This window comes from Cololabis saira, chromosome 17 (genome assembly GCF_033807715.1).
Source record: "Cololabis saira isolate AMF1-May2022 chromosome 17, fColSai1.1, whole genome shotgun sequence".
Classification (NCBI taxonomy): Eukaryota; Metazoa; Chordata; class Actinopteri; order Beloniformes; family Belonidae; genus Cololabis; species Cololabis saira.
This window is the reverse complement of record NC_084603.1, coordinates 34,678,690-34,696,449: the sequence shown is the minus strand read 5'-3', so window position 1 is coordinate 34,696,449 and position 17,760 is coordinate 34,678,690. Positions and strand designations below refer to the sequence as shown.

The following is a 17,760-nucleotide window of genomic DNA, read 5'->3' as shown; positions in this document are numbered from 1 at the left end:
CTTCACACTACTTCTGTAAATTATAAATTCCATTTTTTTGGGTGATTTAAAAAAATATTACTATTATTATAAAATTAAACATTATTTCTGTGAATTTTTTTTCTTTTTTTAAAAATACAAAACAGGTATCAAAACAGAAATGCATACAGGTACAGGACAAGAGGGGACACTAGAAAACAAACAAAAACAAACTGACAAACAAAACAGTACAAAGGACCGGTCCGGGCAGCAGAGTTAAATACATTCATTTGTTTGTGCTTTTTTTTTCTTCCTTTTCCCTTTTAATTTTCTTTTTAATTTGTTTCCTACCAGTCAAGAGCCCGAACAAACTCCCCCCACTGACTTTAATGAGAAAGTGTGTCCAAATTCCCGACCGGCAGTTCACATATTTTCACATTTTCCTTTTATTATAAGTTCCCAATTTTAAACTTCCTTCCCTCTAGCTGTCCCTTACTTTGGGCCGCCATGAGACAGTTCTTTAAAGACCCTGAAAGTTGAAGTTTAGATCCCCCATAAACCCCCCCGGCAGCTCGTTGGGTAGCAGGACCGTGGATAATGAAATCCCCAGCCCGGGGTGTGGGGGGGCTGGGGGTGACATCCATCACCTGAGATTCCTCCTCTCATTCCTCACGTCCCCGGGTGTGTTTTCAAACACACCTCAGTCCCTCAGCCCCGTCAGCTGTACGCCAACCCCCGCTGCCTAGCAACTGACAGCTGCTGCCTAGCAACAGTGTCAGCCATAGCGGCGGTGGTGATGGACACGTTCCTGCCTTCTGATGTCCCAGTCTCAAAATCTTTAAAGAGGACCTATTATGGCATCTAATACCTATTTTAAACAGGCCTTGAATGTCTTAAAAACAAGCTTTTGATTGTTTTTGCTAAATAAATTAGAAATTCAGCCTCTAAACCATGTCTTTATCCTCCCATTCTCTAACCTCATTATCTATGCAGGATTCTGAGTGGGCGGGGCTATGATAATGAGACTCTGTGCTGATTGGCTGCCTGAATGACGCGATACACCGCTACAAAAAAATGGTGGAAGTTCCGGCTGGCGGAGTTATAATGTCATAACTGCATGCGATACGAGCGAGCGTCAGCAACAAAATCAATTCCATTGCTTTATTTTCTATTGGACTGTCCTAACTGGCCGCAGCGCGACACGGTGCGCCGTTCTGAGCTGAACATTTGTCGGACGCCCTGCTTCTATTTTCTTCCTGTTGCTCGCGTTGAAAGCCGGTTGAAAGCGCTGTAGGAAACGGTCACGGATGAGGAACGACTGATCCAGTTAGTTGAAATGAGAAGTTATCTCTCTGATTCCTCCTCATTTCACTACAAAAACCTCAATAAAGTGGCAGCTGCTGGAGGGAGATGGACAGAGAGCGTCCGATGTCACGCAGTGCTACGATAGTCGGACGCTCATGCAGTTACACGGTTTTATAGTTGTGGGCGTGGTTTGCATTTTGGTTACGTAACGACAGGAGCAGAATCTTAACGGCTCGTAGAAGTCACATCACACTGGACGGCTCATCCGGGCGGCTGTACAGACACTGCAGAATTTGGTTATTTCCTCCTTCTCTGAGTTGGCAGGCTGAGGGGAGACCACTTTATATATGTTAAAGCAAGAAAAAACCTGTTTTTCATAATAGATTCCCTTTAAGGTTTCCAGAGCTTCAGGTTCTTACTGAGTTACGCTACAGCGAGTGACATCACAGGCGATGGCTGACTCCGCCCTCACAGACGGCCGACCTCTGCAGCCTGTTCAACACCCGACGACACGGTGATACAGTCTCCCAGAATGCACCTCGGTGGCATGTACTCGGGGTGTTAGTTATGCTTATGTGTTTACAGCCCAGTTCTGAGTAGTTTTCCTTCACAAATCCCCATTTCTCTCCAGCGAGCGGCGAGTCTGGATGGTCTGGATGGTCTGGATGGTCTGGATGGTCTGGATGGTCTGGATGGTCTGGATGGTCTGGATGGCGGGTCAGTCTGAGCGGTGGGTCCAGTCCAGCGCCGGAGCTGGATCAGCTGATATTTGCAGCATTAGATTTGCGTTGCTGCGTGTGGATGTGTTTTCATCATTCAGCGTTTACAGATGTGCAACTCCCCATGTGACGTGCACATGTGTAAACTCTCCACACCTGACCAACGTCAGCGTGTACTCGTGCGTATCAAAGATGCTCTTAAGCACCGACGCGGTTGGAGGACGAGGCGTTCCCCCCCGACGGCCCAGACCGAGCAACTGTGTTCAGCTTCTTCTCCTTCTTCTCTTTCTGCAGTAGAGCTTCATTTGGTCCTGACTCTTCACTTCATGAAGGTTGTTTTATGGGTTTTATGTCTCCTATGTCCTTCACGTCCTTCATGTCCTTCATGGCTGCTCTGCTGGCTGTGACACCAGCTGCTCCCTGGGGGGGGGGGCCTGACCTTGAGCTTGACCTTCATCATTTGTCCACGTGGAGGCTGCTTCTCTTGGACCAACACGTGCAGCAAGACGGTGAATGATGGAACAATGGAGAAAAACACACAACGTAGAAATGGAACTCAAAATATGATGTGAGAAGATTTGAGGGCTTTCTAAGAAAACTCCCGACAGAGCGACAGTTATCATTGTGCTCATCATCACGGCTGTACGTTTGTGTGTGTGTGTGTGCTGAAGCTAATAGGTTGATTGCAGCACTCAGGTCCGTGTGTCTCTGCTATGCAAACACATGTAAGTAATGACTGTCACTTCAACAAATCACACACGTGCACTAACACACATGCACGCACACACACACGCACTAACACCCTGCAATGGACTGAAAAAAATGAGCAGGAAGACAGAAGAAGATCAATCAGATCAGAAAAAAAGAAAAAAGGAAGTGACTCATGCAATGAGAACGTAGTCGGGTTCTGTCTAGTTCTGTCTGGTTCTGTTTGGTTCTGTCTGGTTCTGTCTGGTTCTCTGATTCTCCTGGTGAAAGGCTCATTCCCCCCTACTGAGGTGAAGCAGGTTTAAAGAGTTTAGATGCATTTCTGCACCGGCTCAAGTCCGTTTAAAAAGTCTGACAGGATAAATGTTAGCGGGACTCCAGTTCCATCAGGATGGATTTCATCAGTATTTCATCCTGTAACAAGGATTCATATCCGTCAGATCTCCACAGGACAGTCTGACTGGTCCTCAGATCCAGGGGGGAGGATGCTGGTTCCGCTCTGGCGGGGGCTCATGACCCCATGGTGATTAGGTTGGGCTGTGTAGCAAGCTCGTTGCCACTGGGGCCGACCGACAGGACAGAGGACACAGGGTTTAGTGCAGGAACTCCTTTATTCAATCACACCGCCACACGTGCACCAGCAGAACCTTCTCCAGCAGAGCTCTTGCTGGTGTGCAGCCACTTCTTATGTAGCCAGGCAGGGTGGAGAGGTTGATTGGGCACAGGTGTGCCCAATCGTCTGAGTGGCTGCCCCTCCACCCTGCCACAGGCTGGTTTTGGTTGGTTTTGGTTTTAATCATCACCTTCTGTCCCTGAAATGAAACTCGTGTCCATTGCAGGGGGAAAAAATTCATTTTATGGCAAAGGAATTCAGAAAACATCACCAGCCGACCCAAAGGTCCAAAGCCAGGTGTATTAGCAGCAGACAAAGTAACCAGGAAAGGCCCGACGGCAGCCGGCTAGCTGCAGGAACAACGCAGCCGCCAGTCTCACGGCGAAGCACGCATGGATAACTACACATATTCACACGGACACACGGGAAACATGCGGTCCTGACGCGACAAAGACGACTCACTTCTTACTTCGCTTTCTCATCTTCTGACCCAAACTCCTAAAACAAAGTGACAAAAAGAGCCACCAACCCCGGTCTGTCATCGTTCTGCTGCTCCTGATGAGAGGTTTTTATAAAGTGTATTAATAGTCTTGTCTAGGAAAGGAGCGCTACCAGGGCTGGGGATTGATTCAAATATCAAGAATCGATTTGATTGATTATCATATCGATTTGGGTTAGTGTTATTAAAACTGTTTTTTCAGCTGCATGAATTACATGACTGTAGTTCTGCACCATATTAATACTAGTATTATATTGAGATTCAGCAGCAAGTATTGGCAGCTAATGATGCTGTAAGGACCAATCACCTCCCAGAATGCTGATAGAACTGCTTTAGGAAACATCATGGGTCAGAATTACCAAACAGATCCAGGGCAGCAAACAGACGGATGAAATCAGTTTTATTTTTTCCCACATTCCATTTTTATTTTTTCCATTTTCTGTGTTTTTCGGTTTTTAACTTTTGAAAATTAGTTTTTTAGCATTTTATGCAAATGTAACCCCAAGACAGTGTATAAAGTAATGAAATATAGACAATTTATGCAATTATAACTGAAAACCAAAGTTTTCATACCTTTAAACATATTTAAAGGCAAAAACATGGCACCAGTTATTCTCGTGTGCAAGAAAACATTCCTTTTTTGGGCATAAACAAAAAAATACCAAAAGTTGTAACGATGAAAAAAAAAAAAATGTAAATCGATCTTTAGACATACGAATCGATATTTAGGAATTAATATGAGAATCGATTTAGAATCGGAAAATGTATTTTTTCAACACAGGCCTAAGCGTACGTTAGCGCTGAGCAACGAGGCTGCAGTAAAACTGCATCACTATCTTCCCTTTTCCTCACTTCAACCATCATTATTGGTGTAATAGCTCCACGAGAGTAATCCCCTCTTCCAGTCTTCCTGCCTGTTTACAACTTATAAGATGCATTTTTGCTTTTTTTCTGACCCATAAAAGCGATCTCTCTGCAGCAACAACAATGGAGGAAGAAAATAAACAGTCAGGCATGTGATTTAATCTGTCTGGACTTGAACTCTAATTTGATATCTGTGCACACTTTTAGCAGCATAAACTGCTACTAAAATGTAATAAATGATGAGCGCTTCATCACAACTGTCTTTTACAAAGTACAAAACTGTGTTTCAAAGAAATTGGAGCAGACAGGAAATGTGGTTTGACATCTGCAGAAAACAGTTGTGCTTTGTATTCACACTTTGATTAAATGTGGCCGGTGACGAGACCAGCGTTCCCTTCACAGGGAAATTATGTAACTGTGTATTTTGCAGCATTTTTAGGACCTTCGTGCAGACGTTCGCCGCAGGTTTAAGCCTTTTTGAAGGTGGTTATTTATCTGCAGTGAACACTAAGAAGAGCTGAGGGGTTGACGTCAGCAGTGACGCTGCTTCCTGTCCACGACTTCATCAGCAGATAACCCAGACACGCCAGCAGATGGATATCACGCCGTCTGAGCGAATACTCGGACGATTATTCAGCGGCTCTCGCACCCGAGCTGAGAGCCATCCGTCTTGGTGACGTCTCTGGTTTTCTGTGCTCCTACCTTCACTGGAGGATCCCGAGAGGTCGATCACCACGTAGACTTTCCCCTCTGGCTCCAGATCAATCTGCACACAGGGAGGACACATGCAGAGACAGATGAGGAGAGAGAAATCATGAGGAGCTCAAATCCTGTAATGTGGGGGGAAAAAATCCAGTTTCAGTGAATATGAAGATTAAACCCAGTCAACTTGAGAACATTTCCCAACTGAAGTACCAAACCCAGGGCAGGGACCGGTCCCAGCCCTGCAGACGGTCCCCACAGTTCCTGCTAATGGAGACAAATGAAGACGCATGTGCAGCAGTTCACAGCTGTATGCAGCTGTAGGCTGTTCCCTGTACTGTATAGAAAGATGACGGGGAAGTGGAGATTAGACCTCTAAGGCCCCGTTTACACGTAGCAAAAACGGTGGCGTTTTCATGCGTTTTGGCCGTTCGTTTACAGGAAAACAAAGCTCAAAGTCACCAAAAACCATCATTTCTGAAAACTCCGGCCAAAGTGGAGATTTGCAAAAACTCCGTCTTCACGTTTGCTTGTAAACGGAGGGAAACGGACATTTAGGCTTCAGAACGTCACATTATTTGACAGAAACGTCACCAAACTGCAAAAACTCAAAATCTTAACAAGAATATTTGTCTTATTTCTAGTTAAAATTTTTCCTTTGTAGTCAAAAAAATCTCATTACACTTAAAGCGGCACTATGTAACTTTTCCACCTTAATATCATATTTCCAGAGTCATTGTGATGGTACATCAACTTCCAACAGGTTTAATGAACCTCTGTCATGGTCTGAGGGGTCTGTATCGCCTCCACTGGCACTATGTAACTTTGAGGAGCATGGTAGGAACCCTGCCACACTAAAAAACTACAAATCTTTACGGCTTTGACTGCTTTACGGCATACGTCACTTCCCCCTCCTTCCCTTATATTGCTCACGCCTCAGAGCCTCTTCAAAGCAGTCGAAAAAAAAGAAAAGAAAATTAAGAGTAATACAAAACATGTACTGTATGTTGTACTATTATACTAATTTATTGAAACACATGGCTCTTCAGTAGTGATTTCATATGGATCCAGACCGTTAATAATCATTATTTTCTCCATATACCGCTCCCTGGCTTCCTTGTTTAAGGTATCCCGGTAAATTCCAGTTCCTTTCCAGCAGTTTAACATCTTTTTTTTTGCGTTCCGTCTGTTCACTTGGTGAAACAGAAAAGCATCCCGTCTTCTATCAAAACAAATGCAGCGACGGGACAGGAGTTTTCCGGCAGTACGCGCTGGTGCTCATGGGAAATGTAGTGTTCTTTCTGGTAAAGCACTACCGCTTTTGTCCAAAAGATCCGGCCAAACTCAGAAAAGCTGAAAGTTACGTTGTGCTGCTTTAAAGCAATTTTAAGTTTTTGCAGTGCAACGTCATGTGTGCGACCTGTGTTTACAATTTGTTTGGCCACCGTCAATATTTTCTTGTATTTTACTTGTTTTATATTCTAAAGTAACACTTAAAAGTAACTCCACTTCTCTGTCACTCCAAACGAAAGACTCTCGTTCATCTTGGAAGTAACTGGAAGTTACTCGTGTCATTTGTTGATGTTTTTTTTCCAGGATTTTGATTGGCTAGCATGACTTTATCTTCTCGTTACACTGCCCCCTGTAGGTTTGACTGCTCATAGCACCTTAACAACGTATTTATGCTGGTTCGTGTAAATGATGGTATTTTTCAAAACATAGAGGGGGAAATATCCATTTTTGTAAATACCCGGCTATGTGTAAACATGGCCTCAGAGGATCCTAAAACAGCCGAGCAACGGGTCGCTGCCTTCAGGGGTCCAGGTGGATAAATAGGGACATCTTCTCCAGGTGAACTCGGATGAGCAGAATTCAGCGTGTCCAACACCCACGTCCTTTTACAACTAATTAATCAAGTAAAAAGGTGGACACTAAACGCTCTGTGGGAGAACTCTCAGGAGCAGGAAGTGTCCTCCACACCGCTGCCAACGGCATGTCTCTGTGACGGACACACGGACACAGAGCTGGTCTCCTTGTTGCAAGACATACAGGTCCCCCATGACGCAATAAGAGAGGAAATTAAGAAACCACTCTGATAGCCGGGGTCTACTTACAGTTTTTTTCGATTGCTTACACACTAAAATTAAAAGTAGTACACTATTAGCAAAACCTTACACTCAAGAAGCAAAACATCAGCCCATATTTGCACAACTATAAGCACATTGTCAACCTCACACTTGTTGCAAAACTCTACACACAGTGATTTTCAAAACACTAAACACACTAAACCGACATTAGACACAAAAATCTATCATAAAGTCACTTCTTTGCAATACCAAAGCACTGACTGTCAAATTAGCACACCGTCCAACCAGTTGGTTCAACACAGTCATCAGGTGTGCAAACACTTGTTTGCTTAAATGTAGACACACCAATCAGGTGTATCTACACTATAGAAAGCAGCAGGTGAGCTCATTGGTCTCCAAGCACAAGAGTCAGAGAAAGACTACAGTTTTTCTCGATTGCTTTGACACATTTTGCACATCATGGGTCAACTTTATCTAATGCTCACACCTTCTTTGCACAGCAAGAGTCCTCTCTGGCCAATCGGTTAACTATTTCTCATTGCTTTCACACAATTTTCTTTGACTTTTACTGTAATACACTTTTCAAAACAGTTAACACACTTCTCACAAAGAGACACAAAACATAACTGATTTACCATGGCAACACATTGCAGACACTTTGTAGCAGCTAATTGGAACTACTCTCTCAATTCTAAAAATGATCAGCACCTGTGTGAACTCTCTTTGCAAAACAAAGCAAGTAGTCCTCAACCTATCAAAGAGGTCAATAGCTTGAAGTTGACACCAAGCATGGATCGAGGAGGACGTGGACGAGGACATGTGGCCTGATCGTCAGGCCCGTGTCGACAATGCGTAATTTTCCTGTATTTTTATTTTGTTCATATTTACAGGGTTTCATTTCATTGTGTTTCATTTACAGTACTTTCTTTGACAATTGACCTTTGTTGTACTGCATATTGAACCCTGTCATTTTGATTACGTGCATATGACAAGTACTGCAATAAATATTTTTCTGTCAGAATCTTGCCATTTTGTACACAGTAGAACAAATGTAAATCAATGGTGTTGACAGGAACTTCAGCAATACAAAAACAGATCTACAATATTTTACTGTATACACATTTTCTGATTTTACTGTAAATACCCTGTGACAGTATATTTCTAAGTTATATAACTAAGTTAGAGTGCTCAATACAAAACCCAAATTGTAGTATGTTGTCAGTTGTAAAATAGTCAATACTATGAGGGTGTTGAACAAAAGTTGATATTGATAGCTGTGGTTTCAATTTTGTTATCCATCGTTACAGTAAATAAATGAGAAAATACACATGTTCAATTGAGAAAAAATTCTAGGTTTTGATGGAAAAGTTTGGTTTTGATGGATGTGTGGAAGTTTTGAGAAAGTGGTGTCATTCTGCAAACATCATAAAGTGTTTTGGTTATTTCAGCTTCTGTTAAGGGCTTTGTGTGAGTTGTTTTGAAAAAGTAAACTGTGAATGGAAAAATGGGCCAAAACGATCAAGAAAAACTGTATATTTGTACTTTGTTGATAGTAGCCTACTCTAATCATAGGGACGTAGAAGTGCTAAAAGGGTTTTAGGTTTATCACAGCAGAGTGTAACTCGTGCAAACAGAGTATAGTAATGTGAAACGTGTTTGTTTCATATGGTAACAAAGTGTGGTTTTTAAAAAGAAGTGTATAGTTTTTACAAGCGTGTTTAATTTTGCAAAGGATCTGTAGTGTTTTGCTAATTTGGTGTGTTGTTGTGCTAATTGTGTGTAGTGTTTTGAAACCACGGGCCCTGTTTTGAAAATCATGCTTAGGCAATCAAGAAAAACTGTAAACATCTGGATCGTCAGTATGTGGCCTGATGTTTTCCCTCTTCCTGAAACGTTGTGCAGCGCTCACATGGAAGAGAGTGACTTCAGCACAGTGCATTTTGCGCGAGGGGACGCATTTGCTCGGCAACACATTTGCGTAATGGGTGCGTGTATGCGCTACCGTGAGGAGGAGGGGAGAAAAGAGACCTGAATGGTGAGTAATCTGGCCGTGCATTGATTGGCAGCACCTGAAATCTGACCAATCAGAAGGGTGCAGGCAGGCTCTTGCAGAGATTTCAACTTTTCATCCAAAAGACATCACAAATCAGGAGCAAGAGAGGGAAAAAGGCAAAACACGAGGAAACTCGTGCTTCACGTGAAGGTGGGGATGTTGTTGAAATAAAACTTTGTAGCACAAACACCTGAGCTGCCACTCAGATATGAATCTGTCTCCAGTTTCTGTATAAACTGAGGGAATTGTGTTTTTCCAACGGCCCTGATGAACATTTATTGAACGCCTTGTTAACATCCTATGCATTAACCTCTGTTGAAAAAAGGTGGTAAAATGACCAGTCGATCGTATATAAGCTACAAACTTTAGCCAATATATAATAAATTGGCTATAGTTTTATATCAATTTCTATTGTTAAGAAGTTTGACTATTTTTAATGAGATAAATGTGCATCTGTAAAAGGCACACGTGTGTTTAGCTCTGATTTCAGACCTGCGAGACCTGCTTTCAGATTTTTGTGGGGGATTGAGGTGGTGGAAGTAACTTTCTTTTGGTGAGTAATTGATCGCTATTTGTGACTTACTATTTCAGTTTTAAGTTTTTTATTGAATATGTATTTATTATTTCAGGTTGTTCATTTGAATCATACAGTCAAACTACTTTATCTACCGTACATTTGTTGTTATTGACGGGTTGTCAAGTAAAATAGCATGTTGTTATTAGGTCCTTTTGTAGCAATGATACATTTGGGATGGGGAGAGGTTTGAGGTCGGGGGGGCCTCCAAATAACCTTTCGCTTAGGGCCCCAATTTGGTCAGTAGATGCTTCAGCATCTCCTCACGCCGACAGGAGTATTAGGGCCATGCAGGAGAAAAAATATTTGAGAGGGGAAGATTTTTTTTTATTGTGCACTTCGAGAAAAAAGACGAAATGTCGAGATTAATGTTGAAATATAAATTCAAGAATAAAGTCGAAATTTCGTGAATAAAGTCGAAATTTCGAGAATAATGTTGAAATACAATTTCGTGAATAAAGTCAAAATGTCTCCTCTGGCCCATCAAATCCGAGTGACTGACAGAATTTAGACTGAATTTCTTTGTTACTGAAGCCGATTCTGAAGTACAGTTTCACCAGTTCATCTATAGGCCTACGAGGCATTTTGTAAAGACAGTCACATGCGCTGTTTGTTATAGTCTCACAAGTTTGACTGTATTCTCGAAATGTCACCTTTTTTCTCGACATTTCAACTTTTTTTTCGTCATTTCGACTTTTTTCTCGACATTTCGACTTTTTTTTTCGACATTTTGACTTTTTCTCGAAATTGTACTTCAACATTAATCTCGACATTTCGACTTTTTTCTCAACATTTCGACTTTTTTCTCGAAGTGCATAATGAAAAAAGAATCTTCCTCCTCTAAAATATTATTTTTATCTTTATCCTGCCTAGCCCTAATATTCTTCCGTAGCTCTCACACCAGTGACGTGGCAACATGCAGACGAGAGATAGTTGGAGAGAAAAAACAAGTGTGGTTTGAGACTCACAGTGAAGGTTGACACATTTCCTGTCGCACACCCACACACACACACACACACACACACACACACACACACACACACACACACACACACACACACACACACACACACACACACACACACACACACACACGAAGGAAGGGAGACGGGTTTCAGGAGCGAGGAGCTGGTACCTGGCGAGGGGTTGCCCGGGTTTCCAGCAGCCGTTTCTACCTCCCACGGCGTCCACCGTCCCCCCTCCACACACACACTCACACATTAGGAAGCTGCTGCAGCAGCAGCAGCAGCAGCAGCAGCAGCAGCAGCGAGAGCTGCCGCAGCCAAGCCGAGCAGGCGTGGGTTCGGAAACGTACACAGTCAGAGATGGAAAGCAGAGAGCCGGCTGAGGGGGAGGACAGAGAAAGTTTGTTCCAACCGAGGGAGGGAGGGGAACGCGCCAGATGACTTCTCACTGATGTTAAGAGAATCATTTCACAGCCGGAGTTGGGTTGTTTTTCTTTTCATTTCATCGGAATCGATCGGCATCTTCCATTGGGACGGTGGAGTGAACGTTTGGAGGTTTAACAAGATCATTTTCTCATCCATCTGCATTTTCTGGTAGACGGAACGGAAGGAAGGAAGTCGTTGGCAGATGGGAGAGATGAAGGAGGATGGAGGAGGCAGAGTAGTGCCATGAATCTGACGGAGGGAGGGAGCCGCTCTGCTGCAACGGCAGAGCCGCTCACACACAATAAACCGGGAGATAAAGGTCTTTGAAATTTGGGCTGTTTTGTTGTTGTCAGTAAAAGAAAGGGACGGTCTCCTTGCTGTCACTGGCACAAGGAGGATCTGTCAGGGAGCTGACAAAACTGATGAAGCATTTTCTCACATTAAACTTCAGCAGAAGTCTGTTGGCATGACGACGTCTTCAGATGTTCCCACTTTTGTTGTTTTCGATATAAAAGAAAAGGTTTGCAGGACTAATTGCAGAGGGCCCAAAGTGCAGCAGACCCACAGACTCTCCTCTGGTTCCTCAGGAGAACTTTACCTCCACACAACCTGGAGAAAGGCCGTCCCCACTGGTCAGATACACCCACATCGATGCTAGCGGTTATGATAAAGAAAGCACGAAGGATCTCCGGCCGTCCCTCTGTGCTGCTCCGGTTGTGGATGTTGATTCCCGAAAAGATGCAACGTCGCAACGTCTGCAGATCTCATAACCTCCGATTTTATTCCCGACAGCACTTAAACCACATGTCAGATGTTGAAACGGAGACATTTTTACATTTCATGGAAAATATTAGCTCATTGTGAATTTGATGGCAGGAGCAACCGTGGAGCAGCAACTGCATGTAAACGTGTGGAGAGTGAGGAGGCCGGTGGAGGTGTGGGAGAGGGATGCTGGCCCGTTCTAGTCCCATACAGGGTTCCAGCTGCTCAACAGTCCTGCAAAGAGCTGGTCATCCATTCAAATGTCAAGAATCGATTCCATTCCAATTCTTAAAGGGGACCTATTATGAAAAACAGGTTTTCTCTTGCTTTAACATATATAAAGTGGTCTCCCCTCACCCTGCCAACTCAGAGAAGGAGGAAAGCAACCAAATTCTGCAGTGTCTGTACAGCCGCCCGGATGATCCGTCCAGTGTGATGTGAATCTACGAGCCAATAAGATTTTGCTCCAACAACAACTAACTCCGCCGGCCGGAGATTCCGCCATTTTTTCGTAGCGATGTATCGTGTCACTCATGCAGCCAATCAGCACAGAGCTCATTATCATAGCCCCGCCCACTCAGAATCCTGCATAGATAATGCGGTTAGAGAATGAGAAGATAAAGACATGGCCCAGAGGCTGAATTTCTAATTTATTTAGCAAAAACAATCAAAAGCTTGTTTTTAAGACATTCAAGGCCTGTTTAAAATAGGTATTAGATGCCATAATAGGTCCCCTTTAAGATTCAGAATCGATTATCATGATTTGATTCGATCCGATTCGATTCGATTCCGATATTGATTTGGGTTAGTTTTATTAAAACAGTTTTTTCAGCTGTTGCATGAATTATATGACTTTGTAGTTCTGCAACATATTAATACTAGTATTATATTGAGATTCAACAGCAAGTATTGCAGCTAATGATGCTGTAAGGACCAATCAACTCCCAGAATGCTGATAGAACTGCTTTCAGAAACATCGTGTAGAATTACCAAACAGATCCAGGGAGGAAACAGAGGACGTATGAAATTGGTTTTATTTTTCCCATTTTTGAGAATTTGGTTTTTAGCATTTTTTGCAAATGTAACCCCAAGACAGTATATAAAGCAAAGGAATATAGACAATTTATGCAATTATAACTGAAAACTTTAATGTTTTCATAACTTTAAACATATTTAAAGGCAAAAACATGGCACCAGTTATTCTCGTGTCCAACGAAAAATTCCTTTTTTGGGCATAAACAAAAAAATACCAAAAGTTGTAATGTAATGATGAAAAAAAATTTTGCTCTTTAGACATACGAATTGATTTTTAGGAATTAATATGGGAATCGATTTAGAACCGGAAAATCGTTTTTTTTCAACACAGGCCTAGTCCTGGACCTTGATTGCTGGGTATGATGATGCTCCAGATGATGATCAGCTCAGCACCGGGACTCTCCTCCTGGGTGTGATGGATGCAGTGTGGGGTTTAGCATCGTCTTGCTGAAATATGGAAATATTCCCTGAAAGTGAAGATGTCTGGATGGAAGCAGATGGCGCTCTGAAATCTCTATGAACTTTTCAGCATTGATGGAGCCTTTCCAGATGTGGAAGCTGCGTGCGCCGCCGACACTAATGCAACCCCATACCATCAGAAATGCTTTGAACTAAGCTGATAGCAAAGATCATAAGTGTCCAGTCTAGACAGCCCTGTCGCCTGCACACAGATTCCTTCTAGTTCAGATGTTTCTCTGGCCATTAAAAATTGCAGTCACTGCATTCATATATACAGAAATATATTTGTATTCCCTTTAGAAAAAACAGTCTGCTGATGCAGCAGAATGAGAGAGTAGAGAAAAACAGTCAGAGCGCAGTGAAGTCCCTGGAAGTATTTCAGGCAGACAGAACTCATTTAATGAAAAATGAGATACTTTACAACCAAAACATGAGGTAATAAGTGAGAATATATAAATTGGAAGAAGAAAGCTCTGATAAGAGTGATGCAGGAAGCCAAAAGCCTATTGTGAAGCGCGCTGAGCCGACGTGTGAATGGCAGGGCTGATGTAACGTGTGCGTCCACCGGTGTCCACGACCCCTACGAGGTCAGAGCGATGCATTCTGGGAGCATCAGAGCGCCCAGCAGTCCATCCTCATGTGACGGACTTGTGAGTTCATTCATGTGTCGTAACTCTGCTGATCTCCTGGAGAGTGATCTGGTGAGAGCAGACGCTTTGCTGAGAACAGTTACACGACTGTAACGTACATCTGTAACAACAGCGCCACAGAATTCAGATGCTTCTGCATTCTGTTCACACTTTGTTTTGGTCTTTATGCTGAATTCCTCCAACACATCCGCCCACTCTTTGCCAATCCTTTTTGTTTTTGTTGACGTGACAAGGCTACGATATTAAAGGGGACCTATTATGAAAAACAGGTTTTTTCTTGCTTTAACATATATAAAATGGTCTCCCCTCAGCCTGCCAACTCAGAGAAGGAGGAAAGCAACCAAATTCTGCAGTGTCTGTACAGCCGCCCGGATGAGCCGTCCAGTGTGATGTGACTTCTACGAGCCAATAAGATTCTGCTCCCGTCGTTACGTAACAACAGGAGCGATTTACATCGGTTGGCCTCCGATACGTGAAACCACGCCCACAACTAACTCTGGCCGGAACAACAACAACAACTCCACCGGCCAGAGCTTCCGCCATTTTTTCGTAGCGGTGTATCTGGTGTCTGTTCGAGCTAGACATGCAAATTGCTCTGTTGTTGGTTGTAAAAACCAACACAAATGTCTGTATTCTGTCTTTGTGTCCTCCCGTGCAACACGTCATTCAGGCAGCCAATCAGCACAGAGCCTCATTATCATAGCCCCGCCCACTCAGAATCCTGCATAGATAATGAGGTTAGAGAATGGGAAGATAAAGACATGGCTCAGAGGCTGAATTTCTAATTTATTTAGCAAAAACAATCAAAAGCTTGTTTTTAAGACATTCAAGGCCTGTTTAAAATAGGTATTAGATGCCATAATAGGTCCCCTTTAAAATGATGGCTGTTTCCAGTTCCCTGTACCGATAAGGACTGGAAGATGATTTTGTTTTGGACTTTCATAAACTGAATGAGATCCTCTCAGTCTTCGACTTGCTGTCCAGCAGCTTCCCTGAACACAGATGAGGGCTGAGGTCAACAGAAGCCCGGGTGAGAAGTCCTGCAAGGTCCGGATCCATCAGGTCACTACTGAAACCTGGGCCACTACTGTGACTTCATGGATCACATCAGCTCCTTCCTGTGAGGCCCTGCTGCTCACTGAGCTGCTCAGACTGCAGGTGCAGACGTCACTAAATATAGTAGGAAAGGAAGGAAAAGGTCTGTGTGTGTGTGTGTGTGTGTGTGTGTGTGTGTGTGTGTGTGTGTGTGTGTGTGTGTGTGTGTGTGTGTGTGTGTGTGTGTGTGTGTGTGTGTGTGTGTGTGTGTGTGTGTGTGTGTGTCTGTATGTGTGTGTGTGCTCGGAGCAGGAAGGGTTTATCCCATCCAGCGTTCAACACTGATACCTCAACATCTCAGCCTGGTTCTGTTGTAAACCCACAATCCATATCTTACGATGGATCAAAGAATTCCTGCACTTTGTACAATCTATGAATCAATCCCCACCGACGACGAGCCGTCACAAGTGGACATTCCTCGTCTGTCCTGCAGAAGTCACTAATCACTCCGGGCATTCAGCCACACCTGATAACGACAACAGTCTGCATATCTGTGTACGCAGGTCCAACCTCACATGGTCGTCATCACGTGTGAGAGCAAACACGGTGTGCACCTTCACACCAGCGCGATGGATTCTGTGCAGGCAGTCAAATTAAATTCATATACCTTTTTGAGAACAACCTCCACCCCAACACACACACACACACACCCCAACGCACGCACGCACGCACGCACGCACGCACGCACGCACGCACGCACGCACGCACGCACGCACGCACACACGCACACACGCACACACGCACACACGCACACACGCACACACACACACACACACACACACACACACACACACACACACACACACACACCACTGTGATGGATCAGGGCGGAGGAGGCCGGCTGGAGGGAAACGTGCTAAATTGAGTTAAAGCCTTCAATTTAATTTCCCTGTGTGGTTGTGTTTGAGCGTTGTGTTGGTCATTACTGTGCAGCTCCAGATTATCAGTCACTCTGCTCAATGCTGAAACGTCACAACTGTTTATTCCTCCCGACTGCATGCTGAGCGTCTTCTCCTGCCTGAATAAAGGTTACACGAGGAAAACAAACCATTACCGGCAGTAAAACTGTTTTTGTTAAAAGCAGCAGTAAACCAGCTGCCACTATGGATGTAACTGATGCTTAACAAAGTTTAGGCATCACATGGAATCAGTCTGTGCTCTTAAAGTCATTATCAATAATAGTAATGATAATAAAATAGATGGCTCTGTTGGCATCGCCTGAAGACTGAACCCTTTCAGAGATTCTGGTACACCCAGGAAACAAACTAAAAATAGTTGTTGCATATGTAACTGGGCTGGTGGATAATAAATATGGCCACAGATGCCCCATATACAGGGGTTCATTTAATACAGTTCTATAAAAATCAGGCTATGTCCTCCTTCAACTCAAATATGTGATAAAAGAATAAGATTTGGTGATTAGCAGGTCTTAAATTAAAAAAATGTAACCTGTAATGAAATAGGGCTGAACGATTAATCACATTTATCGCGATTTTGAGCTATGACAGGGTTGTGAGGCAACGAGTCTCCGGCCCAGATGGAGCAGTCTGGAGCTGAATCAGCTGAAACTCTGTCCAGAAGAGGAGCAGCACATCCATCCTGCAGGATTATTTGGGTTTTTAGAAAAAGGAAGATGCAACACAGGTGTTCAGAGCAAGCCGTGCTAACGTTGCTACTTCAGAATAAAAGTACAAGCTTGTTCCAGCATGTTAAAGGTATTGTGACATCATTTTTAACATGCTTTTAACACTATTAAAAGTCTTGGCCAACGTCCCTCAAATGTGTCTAAAAGAGTGTAACAAGAAAAACTTAACTCTAGTACTCTTTTCCTGGCTTTTTATTACAGTGATTTTTTGCGCCGTGAAAAATGCTTCCTTTTCTCCCTTTCCTGTCAATCATTGCTCCGCTCCTCCTCCAAACCTCCTCCTCCTCCAGCCATACGCTCACAGCGGCGTCGGAGCCGGGAGCGACAGGCGAAGCAAGCACGGAAAAGCAGCATGGCGAACCACAGCAAACAATCATAAAAATAAAGGCATGCAAGCAGCACTGTCCCCTTATCTTAAGTCCAGTCAGTGGCCGCGGGTCTTCTTAGCAGTTTTCCTCCGGTGATTAGAACAAAAGACGCTCTAAACAGCTCCTTGTTAAGCCTCATTTATGGTTCCGCGTTAAATCGACGCAGAGCTTACGCCGTAGGGTTCAGCGTACGGTGCGCGTCGCCGCGTAACCCTATGCCGTAGGCTCTGCGTCGGTGTAACGCGGAACCATAAATCAGCCTTTATGGTGCAC

At 43.7% G+C, this 17,760-nt stretch overlaps 1 protein-coding gene across 1 annotated transcript in view; it reads right to left on the bottom strand.

Annotated features, from left to right (window-relative positions):
- LOC133463220 (protein kinase C epsilon type-like) overlaps window positions 1-17,760 on the bottom strand; it is a 137,521-nt gene that overhangs the window by 81,758 nt on the left and 38,003 nt on the right. The window contains exon 2 of the mRNA XM_061744621.1: window positions 5,369-5,432. Within this exon, the coding sequence (XP_061600605.1) occupies window positions 5,369-5,432 (64 nt within the window). The remainder of the gene's footprint in view (window positions 1-5,368; window positions 5,433-17,760) is intronic.